Source organism: Nilaparvata lugens, chromosome 1, assembly GCF_014356525.2.
Source record: "Nilaparvata lugens isolate BPH chromosome 1, ASM1435652v1, whole genome shotgun sequence".
Lineage (NCBI taxonomy): Eukaryota > Metazoa > Arthropoda > Insecta > Hemiptera > Delphacidae > Nilaparvata > Nilaparvata lugens.
In genome coordinates, this window is record NC_052504.1 from 30,268,861 (window position 1) to 30,282,237 (window position 13,377).

Sequence of the window (13,377 nt, forward strand, 5' to 3'; positions counted from 1 at the left end):
ATGAGAAATCCAGTTTTCAGAGCAAATTAACTTATAATCTTCAGATGAATTTTGGCAAAATACAGAAATATAGGTACAAAGAACAATAACTTACAAGTCTAAGCGTCTAAAATTACTACCTACGAACTAAGTACTTAACCAGTTTACAGTTGAAAAACAGTGGCTATTGGCTTGGATACAGAAAAAACAATTTATCCACAAAATAGAACACTATAAACTGTTTAAAACTCAATTTAAAACATTAATAATTCACTTAAACAGACAATAATTCAGAGCACAAAATTACACACACAACAGCCAGCCATGTTTTCAGAAGAAGAAGGAACAGGAAAAGATACAAGCCAGAACAGAGAGACCTCAAAAATTCATTGTCCACGCTACAGACACGTCACCAAAAAATTATAACTTACAAGTTTAGAATTCACATTTTATATTTGTTCTCAATAAAACTTTATTTTGAAACTGTTATTTTAAATTTTTATATATATATTCTATTTAAATAAACTATTTATCTAGTAATTTGTTAACCCTGCCTCGGTGACACCATGGAACAATGCAACAAACATTTACGATAATAAATTCTCCGTCAAAAAGTTTGTCCGTCTATTGATGACTCTGACATTTACTATAAAGTTCCATAGATCTCGAATTGAAGATTCGATTCAAATGTGAGAAAAATGTAATATTACACTACAAATGCTTGAGCTCTCCAGGGAGACCTGCTTTCTTCAATAATTCCATCAGCTAGCAGTTTCTCAATTTCTTTCTCCATGAAACTAGTGTCTTCAAGAGAATGCTTTCGGGATTTAGTAATTATAGGTTTAATGTCTTTAGTTAAAAACTCAAAAAGTGGTGGAGGTTCTATCTTTGCTGGAGCCAGATAATTGATAGTCAATGGGGGTTTAGTTCCTCCAAATGAAACTCTAAGTTCAGAGTGTTGATTAAGTAAGTCATGTCCTACAATAACATTAGCATACAAATCAGGCAATACACTGAATTTTGTTTTGGGGTAATGTTGACCTGAAAATTCTAAATGAGCTACACAATAAAAGGAAATGTTCTTTCTTAGTGATGTTGAAGCCATGGACACTGCACCAGTTGTAGGGTACATTTCAAGTCCACATTTTTTAGCAAAACAGTGTGAAATAAATGTCTCAGAGCTTCCTGTATCTATCAAAGCAGAAGTAGGAATGTTGTTTACCTGAGCTTGTACTGTAGCATTTTCAAGAACAGTAGAGGCTGCAATAAGCGCCGAAGATGTAGAAGTTTTAGTAGATTTGCAGACATTTTTCCAATGACCTATTTTCTGGCATTTTTCGCATGAGTCATTTAGTGCAGGGCACTGCTGACGTGTTTTATGTCGCTGACGACCACAAAAATAACATTTTTGAAAACTTGAGCTTCCAGTTTTTACAGCTGACAAATTTGTTTCTTTACATGAATTTTCTGAAGAATTATTTGAAGTGGCATTAAGAGTTATTTCAGAAGAGTAAGAAGCTGATTGACTTCTGGCAGATTCCAAGGCACATGCTTTTTCAATAGCTTCATCAAGAGTTAACTTGTCAAACTCCAAAAGTCTCAGTCTTATCTGATGAGAGCTAAGGCCCCGGATAAATGAATCACGAATGTATGTTTTCCTATGAGTTTCAGAATCAACATCTGCAAACCCACAATTCTTACTCAGTTGTTGTAAAGCTTGGTTATATTGGTCAATTGTCTCATCTGAAGACTGTTTTCTAGTTGCCAATTTATGTCTAGCGAATATTTAATTTATTGGTTTTACATATGCAGATTTTAGTGTGTCAATAGCCGAAGTATATGAATTTTTGTCGGCAATTGTTTGATAAACAGAATGAGATAGAAAGTTGGTAAGCAACCGCAACTTACTTTCATCATCGATGTCTTCTTCGTCAAAAGATGCGATGAAGTTCTCAAAAGTCTTTAGCCAGAAGTTCCATTCTTGTAGAGCTGTTGGAGAATTCGGATCACCATCAAACTTGTCTGGTTTCAAAAATTTGTCCATCGTAACGCGAATTTTCAGTTTTCGTTTCCAGAAAAGATTTGAAGATTATACATTTGTTGTTGAATAGAAATTGTGAAATAGAGAATAGAAATTGATTGACTCGTATTTGATAAGATGAATTGATTTGATGATTTAGATTACTGATCAATAAATTGTAATGAAAAACCTCTGCATTCTAGGCTTTATTGATCAGTAATGAATTCATAACAGATTCAAAATTAGAATAAATAGTTCAACATCTGATAACAGAAACATAAGAAGAAAACACTAGTCATATGATGATTCAATATCATCACATATGAAAAAAAACTTTTCTTGATTTATTTGAAATTAAATTGTTATTTTATCAAGGAAATGATAATTAATATTAGATTAAATTTAATGGGATGAATTGAGTAACAGCTGTATACAGTCAGTGGCAAAATGGAGAGACTTGGCAACGTTTTTCTCCTATCTTTCTTCACTGCCATTATAACGTGGACCTCACTATAGGGAGGTCCACGTTGTAATGACAGTATTTGATCAACTTTGGTTTTGCTATCCTTGTCTATCATTCGACAAAGCCGGTGGTACTATCCTTTTATAGGTCCACAACGATGCCAATTATGTTTTTCACAGTTTAGAAATATAATTAATTAATGCAGAGAATCAGCATCGCTATTCTTCTATTTTTATCCACCGCCATTATAACGTGGACCTCACCATATATTACAATGCCGAGCTTCCTAACAAGATGGCCGGATTTTTGCGTCAGGGTACTACTAATCGAGTTTCCAATTCCATACTGTTACAGGATGACAGTTCTTGACGTGCTTTTATAATCTTTTTGTCTTGTCTAGGAGTTTGGATTTTGAGATTCGAGTTGGTTATATTATTAACAAAATAACTTGAAAAAGTTGTTTTTCTTTTTGGAAATAAGTCATTTTTTCAGCTCGGTAAAATATACTTATGATAATTGGTTATTTGTTTCATTTGTACAAAATTAATGGATGAGGTGAGTACATGAACATTTTCATTGAATCAACCTAAAAACCAATTACTAACCTATAAACTATGAAAATAAAGTCTTGCAGCCAAGACCTCCTAAATATCGGACCTGTGACTGTGTGAAAATCTAGGTAAAATGGCGCCGATATGTGAACACTGAACAGTAGATGATCCCCTAGTTGTAGTTAAGTGAAGTTAAGTTAAGTAGTTGAAGTTAAGTGAAGTTTGTTTACAAATGTCACGGCCTTTAAAATATTTGCGAGTTTTATTATTGATTAATTATCATTCTATAATTGATTATGTAAAATATAATGAATTATGTAAAAATGAGAATTTAAAGAAGAGAATTTAGTATTCAAATTGTTTAATGAATTGTGAATAGTAAATTTTTAAGAATTCAAAATGTATAGTGAGTGTTGAGTATTCAAAGTGTTTAATCAACAATAATTTTATATTATTGAACAGTAAATTACTTTTTGTTTATCATCCGCAACTCAACATTTAGCTTTATACAACAACATACTACAATAAGTATAGTTTTAATTGAACATGCCTACAAATTGTTGTGTCCCTGGGTGTAAATCAAACTATTATAGAAAAACCCCCTTAGTGTCAATTTTTGCTTTTCCCAAAGATGAAGAGCTGAGGAAAAAGTGGATAAGGTGTATCCATAGGAAAGATTATAAAGTCACTAACAATTCGGCTGTGTGTATTAATCATTTTAGAGCATCAGACATTATTAAAGAAGACAAGTTTTTGTGTGAAGATGGTTCTTATGTGACTGTTCCAAGAAAAAAAGTAAAACTATGTGATGGTGCCTTCCCTACAATTTTTTCAAATCAGCCTTCTTACAACACAATTAAATCGTGTGTAAAGGTATTATAATTTAGCTCACATTATAATTTATAATTCATATGCAAGTACAATTCAGGTAAAAACAATAGGCATTTGCCCAAAACTGCGTCAAACCTTAATTTGGTATACCGTACACAGTCTGAAGGTTATGTTACTTACATAACTTGAATGATATCTTTATTCAAACATAATTTTAAATTTATCAGATTGATCAATCTCCAAATACGAATCCAAACAAAAATCTTCCTGTGTATATGATGTTTATGCGTATTGGGCAATATATTTCTGAACAATTACTGCAACAAGAAGAATAATAATCAGTTGCCCAAGCAAGCAAAGTCGTAAAACTTGAGAACATTGAATTCTTGGGCTAGAATAAAATAACGATAATTATAAGCTATGTGCATGTGAATTTATATGTATCAGAATGCACGTGAATGCTATATGCATGAGAATAAATAAAGTCCAGTTACGCTATCAAATAATTACTGCTTTGATAAGAACCATATTTAAATCCTTAAAAATGATTTAAAACAGTAATAAGTTATTAGAGAGAGCTGGAACCTAGCTGATGGCAGTAAGTTAGTCCACCACCTACGGCGGCCATCTTGTTTGTATGGTCAGGTCCGGTATTTAGGAGGTCCTGTTGCAGAATAATGAAGTTTACCGCTGAAAGGAATTTGTTTATATTAAACTTGCTTAATCTATAACTTATGCTTAATTTAGTTTGTATTTATAGTGTTGGAGCTAATTTTCATGTAGGCCTACGGTAAATTAAATTTTAGTTTAAAGCTAGTAAATATAATCCTACTTAAATATAGGCTACCTCCTTTTTTAGTAATGTATTCTTTAATTTTTGTATTCAATTTCTCTCTTTATCAATTGTAGGTTGTTATTTATTACTCAAGTTGTAGGTCTACAACTTGAGTGCAAAAAAGCTGTGGGGAAGTGTGCAATTTGCCAAAAAAAACTTTTTCATTGTATTGTTGAACTGTATGTCTCCACGCACTAGAAAGTTTGTCACGTTTGGTCAGGGTTGTGCGCGTATGAAGTTTTGGTTGGGATGTGTTTGGTTAAATTAGCTTTTCATTTTGCATTGGAGGTTGAAGTTTTGAACATTGAGTGCAGACAGTGGCCAGAGAAGACTTTTCGCGCATGCGCTGAATGAGGATGAGGAAATGGTTGAACTCACCTGGACTCTCTGGACTGGCAGTGACTAGGCACTAGGCCTTCACCTTCTGACAATCAGACCCATTGAATCAGACCAAGTGCTCAGATGAGAAACAAAATCAAGAGCAATAGAAACACTCGCACTGAATGCGTGCTCTTACTGGTTGCGTTCAGTGTGAGTAGCTACATGCAAGTTACAACTGTTTCAATGGCGCTTCCCAGATTTTGTTTTTTCGCTCATGCATAATCTGTCGTGCACTTGCACGTATAAGCAACCAACTCCCTTAGTCTCTTGGCATATTAGGTTACATGTTCATAATTCATCACAGGAGTTTTGCATGTTTTATGTTGAACAAATCCATCAAATATATTTGAGTTGAGTACTAAACAAAATTGAATCAGCAGTAGGTGGTAAATTTGTAAAGCAAATTTGTAAGTTATTACAAAAGGACACTTATCAAGGTAACTTACCATTAGCATAGATCAATAGCATAGATAGTGTCTAACCTTACCAAGATTCTACAGAAATAGCCTATATTAAAAAGAGTTTAATCAAATTTCTTGAAGAATATGGATGGCTATCCAACAGGCAATATGGTTTTAGAAGTAGTAGAAGTTCTGAGGAGGCGATAGCTGATTTGACTCATATTCTTTACAATGACTTGGATGAGGGACCCTAGATTGATAAGAAAACTTGAGGGTAAGGGCATCAATGGTCTTGCTCTCAGTTGGTTCAGATTCTATTTGGACAATAGAGCACAAAAGGTAAGAATTAACAATGTATTAAGTGGGAGTCAGCAGGTAGTCTATGGGAGTGCCCCAGGGTACAGTTTTGGGTCCATTATTATTTGTAATATTCATTGATGGCTTGTGCTCTATGAACCTGGGTGAGAATGTCAATCTCCAGTCCTTTGCCAATGACACGGTTCTGTGTGTGAAAGGCACTACATGGCAGGAGGTTTATAATGTGACAGAGAATAGGTTAGCGAGAATAAAACGCTAGTGAGATGTGAACAAATTTACCTCAAATATTAATAAAACCAACCTCATTGGACCATATGAATAAAAACTAAGCATATTTTCTTGAGCATGAGCATGGATCATAAGGTTTTGCTTATGTGTATTAGGTAGAAGCATAAACATTTGCTCCTTTTTATATGAAAAAGCTTTACCTTATACTCTTACCTTATGCTACTGAACTCTGGAGCAAATGCACACGTATTTTAAAGATTTTTCATCAGCTGATTCGCCTTACTTTGTTTTTATAGTGAAAGTGAAAGGTTAGAATGTGCTACTCACGTAAGTGCTATGCAAGTATAGAATAGAATAGATAATAGAAATCTTTATTGTCATTAAACACATAGTGCAATAGACATCAAGAAACAAAATACATACAATCTTCATACAATAGTCACACTGATAAATACCGAATAAAGCAATTCACACAAATCAATATGAAGTCTGAACACACATATATAAGCTTCCACAAAATATATGAGTTCTATACATGTATAATACTTAGATAGAAATAGCCTAAAATTACATGTAAATAGTGAAATAAGTCATAAAAAAGAAAGGCTCTCCATACTCAGATCATGCCATCCTTGAAGTGAATAAAGTGGTTTGGCTTTCAGGAACTTGAGCATTATAAATTTAAATTTTCTAAAGGTAACATTTCTAGTATCTAGTGGTAACTTATTAAATAATTTTATACTCATATAATCATAGTTCAGTTGAGTCTTAGTCAATCTAGCCTGAGTCACCTGCAGCTGATACCTATTTCTTGTGACATGACTATGAATATCACTTCTTTGCATTAATTATCAAGATTGTCTTTAGCAAAAAGCAAGCAGTTGAGAATGAGAAGACATGGCACAGTGAGTGACTAACTGTACAAAATGATCCCTACAAGACTCTGTGGATAGGATGCCAATCATCCTTCTCAGGGCCTTCTTTTGCCACAGTAATACATCTTTAGCACCAGGAGCATTACCCCAGATCAGAATCCCATACAACAAATGCACATGGAAAAATGCATGATAATAGGCATTCATGACCAAATCGAAACTAGTACAATATTTCAATTTGCCAAGTAAATATGTCACTCTGGATAATCGTTTACAAAGTTCTATTGTATGAGTTTCCCAGCTCAGCTTGGAATTCATTCTCTCCAGCAGGTTTTAAGCTGAACACTAATGACTCTGTTTTGTTTTTATTAACGATCAACCTATCAACATTAAAACAATAATCAGCTTTATTAACAACTAGTGATGTTTTCTGGCTAAGCTTTACTGGGTCTTTATAATTAATCAGAAATGTAGTATCATCTGCGTATAATATGCATCTACCCTCACTTGCATAGTCAGGAAGGTCATTTATATAGGCCAGAAAAAGGAATGGTCCAAGGACAGAGCCCTGTGGAACCCCATTTTTATGTTCCTTGCCCTATCACCATAGGTAAGGAAAGTATTGATTTCCGAAAAAAATAAGGTACCCCTATTTCTAAATTTCTATACATTTGAAGGTCCCCTGAGTACAAAAAAGTGGTTTTTGGGTATTGGTCTGTATGTGTGTGTGTATGAGTGTATGTGCGTCTGTGTACACGATATCTCATCTCTCAATTAACGGAATAACTTGAAATTTTGAACTTAAGGTCCTTACACTATAAGGATCCGACACGAACAATTTCGATCAAATGCAATTCAAGATGGCGGTTAAAATGGCGAAAATGTTGTCAAAAACAGGGTTTATCGCGATTTTCTGGAAAACGGCTCCAACGATTTTGATCAAATTCATACCTAGAAAAGTCATTGATAAGCTCTATCAACTGCCACAAGTCTCATATATGTAAAAATTTCAGGAACACTGCACCATCTATGCAAAGTTTGATTTCAGATTCCCAATTATCAGGCTTCAGATACAATTTAAACAAAATATGTTAAGTGGAAAAGATTGAGCATAAAAATCTCTACAATTAATGTTCAGTAGCATTTTCACCTAAAATTGAAAATAAGCTCGAAATTAGAGAAAATAAGATTATTCAATTGCAAACTGTTGGCAACTGTTGATTCTATTAAATCATTCACTATGAAGAGATAGACTTCGTGTGTCTACAGCGCTATTGTCCTGTCACCAGTTGGCTCAGATCTTAGAAAAGTAGACTTGAGATGCGCGGGAACACTAGCGTCAGTTGATCAATTTTCATAACGTCAAGGAAAGTTGTGTGAGTGCTCCACACCATATTTTTAATACCAAGTAGCCCAGGTTGTTATTCCCTATTTTAGTGGTTTGCAACCTGTTACTCAAGTAAGACTTCAAAATATTATATTCAATACCCTTCACTCCGTAGTATTTTATCTTTTCAAGTAGAATAGTGTGGTTCACCATGTCAAAAGCCTTAAGTCTAGAAGTGTTGAAGAAGCATCATGACCAAGTTCAAAGCACTTTAGACACTGCTTGTGTTTGGTCGTCTGCTCTGTTCTCTATCTATGAATTGAGTTTCAGGTTAGTTGAGTTCTGAATTTTGAAATAATAACCTGAAAAAATATCATCTCTTTAATAATCTTCAGCATAATCTTATAATCTCAATAGCCTTCTTATAATCGTATACACTCTTATCTTCTTAAATGCATATTTTCTGTTCTGTGATGGCTATCTTTATATCTTATGTATCTTTATATCTGGTATCTTTTGTATTTATTCTTTTGTTGGAATAATGGTGATATATCATGGTTGAATCTAAAAAGAGTTTTATAGTTCTCAACTATTGGTTGTGATCGTATCTGGTATAGTTTCCTCTTCCTCACACAAATCAGTTGAGCCATTTTACTAAGAGCAAAAGGTGAAAAGCTGCTCTAGACTAGACTCACCTTTTTTGAAGCATTTGCTTCAAAAGTAGAGCAAATGCTCCAGTTTATTCATACCATTCTGAGTATAAGCTTCTACTTTTGAGCAAATGCTCAAACTATATTTTTGATGAGCATGAGCAAAAGGTTTTGCTCACGTTTATTCATAGAAAATGAAGCATATGCTCAATATTTTAGAAGTATAAGCAAATGCTCAACTTTATTCATATGGCCCATTGTCTTCTCTCTTGACAAGACTGGCCAGCCTCCTGCACTGGATTTGCTGCTGAGATCAGGGGATTGTTGGACTGATGGGTGTAGTTGCTGTGTAAAACTTGAAAAGGTAAACACCTGCAAGTACCTTGGTGTCACCATAGACCAAGATCTACGCTGGGATGTACATATAAATAATGTAACAATAATTATGAGGTATTTTATGATCCAGGTTTCACGGCTAAGGGATCTCCTTCCAAGTACAGTGTACAAGTGCAGGCAGTCCTCCCGTATGGTATTTTGGCATGGGGTGCAGCCTTTCATACAACTGTTGAACCAAGAACTATTAGTCGCAGCAAGAACTATTAGTCGCAGCAAGGATGGTTTTAAGCATAAAGAAGCTGAACATCAAGGGGTCGATTCTATTCATGTGTAGGAAGAATAGTTTACAATGTTGCCTCATGCACATCAAACTAAAAGGATGGTGTCAGGAATGGAAGTGGAGACAAGAAGGGAAACGACCACAGGGCAGAGACATTTCTATTATTTGGCCCCAAGATTATTCAATAAATTACCACCAGAATTGAGATAAAGAATCAATCAGAAATGCTTCAAGGTAGAGCTTAAAAAATGTCTTTTTTCTTCTCAGAATTGGCATTGCTTTTGAATGAAGTTCAGTATTAATCCTAAATAAGTATAGACTCATCTGTTATGAAAAATAATATTGTTATTCTCCTATATATTGTAGAAATGATTGTTTTCAAATGTGTGAATGAGTTCATTGAGTACATCGGTAATGTTTCCAGTAACTATGTAACTATGACAAAAAAGGTAGCAATCAGTTTTTGTTTATTGTGTTATGGATGAGGCCTTTAGGAGGATGGCAGGAGGCAAGGGGTTTCTAGTAAACAACACAGAGGAGGCAGGGGGGGGGCTTCTGGATCGTTCTAGATCATTCCCGTGAGTTCATCTTGGTACATGGAGACTTCATGGAGTACATGAGATTAAATTTCTTTCAATTGTTTTATGTGTTAGTTTTATTGTATGTAAATATGTAAACAATAACAACTTCTTCTTCAACTTCTTCTTTCTTGTATTGTACCTATTGTTGTTTTGACTCCTCCTCTAAACACGGACTTGTTCCATATTAGAGGAGAAATTTTCAGTGGAATATATTGTGAAATGTAAATAAAATGAAAATAAAATTAATTCGAGAAAAAATAGCATAAGAAGATATCCCATGTCATAGGTCGTTTATGTTCCAAATATGAAGCCGATTTTATATCAAGTCAAGTAGTATACTGTCGACTACTGTCTGTTATTACTGTTTTGGCCGGGTGAGAGTGTAAGAACCCCACAGTATGAGAGACTGAAAGCATTACATAGATTAACGAAAAAGAACTACTATGATTATCGGCTTTAGTTAACATTGAAATTTGGAACGCCCTATACCATGAGATATCATCTTATAAAATATTTTCTCTTTGCTAGTAGTGGCCATCTAAGGACTCATTTCAACAAATATTTTATGTGAGATAATTTTTTTCTAGTTATAAGGATTTTTAATTTGATTCAAGTTATAAAAACTGGTTATTGTTTTCAATTACAGGATCAGATGGATAGAAATGAATCAGATTATTTGCTGATGAGTGACGTGGCCTTCTATGAAAGTGACAAGCAGAACACAACCGATTCCAATCAGCAGCAGGTAATTCAGCGTTATAAGTTTTTTAATTTAAAAAAAATGTTATTACAAAATTATACCTACTGGTAAATTACCAGTCACGAATAGCTGATCATCTTAAGCCTAGTACACACAACAAGTCATGTTGCGCGATTTTGGTCTCAGGTTGTTTACAAGACTTGTCTATATTAAATGAAAAATACTAAGAAATTGACAAAAAACACAGATTTAGTTTCTAAGTATCAATAAATCTGTGGTTTTTTGACAATTTCTTAGTATTTTTCATTTAATATGAATAATTACCACAATATCAACTTCTCAACTACACAAAAACTTGTCTTTATCCTCGTCTACCGACCCGTTGCGAGAACAAAAATTGCAGGTCGTGGTCTGCCGGCTGAAATGGGAGACTTCATGCAACGTAGACAACATGTTGAACGATATTTTCTTTGTGTGGAAGACAAGAAACTGAATCTAGAGACGAGACGTCCCAACCTAGCTGACCCACCCTGTTTTATCAGTTGTGTTTAGCAGTATATTTTCTAACGTCATTTAACAACTAGTAGTAAAGAATGAAAAGTCTCGTCTATACTGCAAATTTTCATAATTGAGATTGAATATTTTGTTAATTTTATTTCTATATTGTTAAAAGACGATCTGACAACGCTGCAAAGCTAGAAAAGTATAGCGCTATCTGCTTTGACGAATGATAGATAAAGATAGCAACACCAATGTTATAATCACATAGGCTACTGCCATTTTAAAGTGGATCTCACGATAGACATTGTGTCTCTAGAGTCTAGACCTTAGTCTCTGGTCTACTAGTGTGAATGAGTCTACTTACGATTTGGCCCAACAGTGTTTATTTAGCTTCAGAATTTTCTTCCATAACTAATTTTTCACTTTCACTTTTCAAATCCACCTTTTTACGCGTCCACTTAGTTTTTACAAATCTACCTTATATTTATTCCTTTTTTACACTATTTGAACCAGTCATTGCCAAAGAGATGGAACTTCGGCTGAACAAAGCGTAGCTGAGCTAATGGTTCATTAGATTTGATGACCCGTGCCTTGTCCGAGGATAGGGGAAGTGTCCTGTTTACTATCGAAATCCTAATCAGGGTCGTGAATAGTCATAATCTATATAATATATAAAAGCGAAATGGCACTCACTGACTGACTCACTCACTCACTCGCAGAACTAAAAATCTACCGGACCAAAAACGTTCAAATTTAGTAGGTATGTTCAGTTGGCCCTTTAGAGACGTACTAAGAACGGATTTGGAAAATTTCCAAAGATACGCCCAAAATCTGCGTTTTTAGCGTTTTCTCAGCTTTATCGAGAACAAATGAACAGGAAATGTTCAAATTTAGTACAGAAGCTCAGCTAGGGTGTAATAATGTTGTGTTAGAAGGAATTTGCAATAACATCAAAGATACGCCCAAAATTAGCGTTTTTGACTTTTTCTCAGATTTATCGAGAACAAATGAACAGAAATTGTTCAAATTTAGTACAGAAGCTAAGCTAGGGTTTAATAATGTTGTGTTTGAAGGAATTTGAAATAACGCCAAAGATACGCTCAGAATCAGCAGTTTTTTGCGATTTCTCAGTTTTTTCATCAAGTAATAGACAGAAGATGTTCAAATTTGGTACAGAGGTTTAGCTAGGGTCTAAAAATTTTGTGATGAGGTGACTTTATTATATTTCATCAAAGATACGCCTAAAATCAGCGTTTTTCTCAGCTTTTCTGCGTTTTCTCAGTACTTTGACTTTCTGATGGAATGAAGCATGCTCAAATGAAAAATGCAGGCGAGCCCGCTGATCCCATTTTTGGACGACCCAGTCGGGAGTCCAGGGGGCGGAGCCCCCTGGCTAGACGGATATGGCGATCGAAGCGAGCCTGACGGCTAGTATTATATATTACTATGAGTACTATTGTAGAGAATGAGCCTCTTACTTCTGTGATAGCAATTCAGCACAGAAGTCATTTTTTTTTATTGGTGTAGTAGCTTTTTCTATTTTGTAGAGTATTATTTTGTAATTTATATTTGGCAAATAAATAAATTCATTCATTCAAAGCATGCAGTCGATGCTTCTAAGCCCCGTATGCAGATACTCGGACACGGTTTAAACAGAGAGATGTCAGCTGTTCGTTTAAACCTCATATGAAACATATTATGATGAATGCAACCATATCTACAAGTGCACCAAAGTTAGTAGACAAACTAACTGTCTACTAACTTTGCAAGTGCACGGGGTTTAGCGTTAAACGTAGTGTTAGCTATGGCCCTTAGCATAGCTCTCAGTTTCTCAAACATTCTCGGTATGTGATTTTGTTTAATATTGAATCTGGCTTGACTTGATTGTATCATAATTGCTTGTGAATGGCTTCATTGCAGACGGCAACCGTTGTTGAGCAGGAAAACAATAGCCGCCATGAACCAAAGCCAGAGTGCAGCTATGCTTCGTCTCCAATCAATGATGATGACGATGATGACCAACAACAATTAGCCAATTTTTGTCAAGTAATCATCAAAGAAGAAGTGAAAGGTAAAATTTGTTTTCTTATTATCCAATTGCCAGTTTAACTACCTATCAA

At 34.6% G+C, this 13,377-nt stretch overlaps 1 protein-coding gene across 3 annotated transcripts in view; it reads left to right on the forward strand.

Annotated features, from left to right (window-relative positions):
- Positions 1 to 13,377, forward strand: part of LOC111045871 (zinc finger protein 2-like) — a 36,891-nt gene that overhangs the window by 16,550 nt on the left and 6,964 nt on the right. The window contains exons 1-3 of one of the 3 annotated variants that reach the window (XM_022331347.2): positions 2,815 to 3,017; positions 10,703 to 10,801; positions 13,178 to 13,328. In XM_022331347.2, the coding sequence (XP_022187039.2) occupies positions 3,009 to 3,017; positions 10,703 to 10,801; positions 13,178 to 13,328 (259 nt within the window). In that variant the 5' untranslated portion in view covers positions 2,815 to 3,008. Of the gene's footprint in view, positions 1 to 2,814; positions 3,018 to 3,144; positions 3,887 to 10,702; positions 10,802 to 13,177; positions 13,329 to 13,377 lie in introns of those variants that run through there. The other 2 variants (XM_039425193.1, XM_039425184.1) reach the window with 2 other exon arrangements.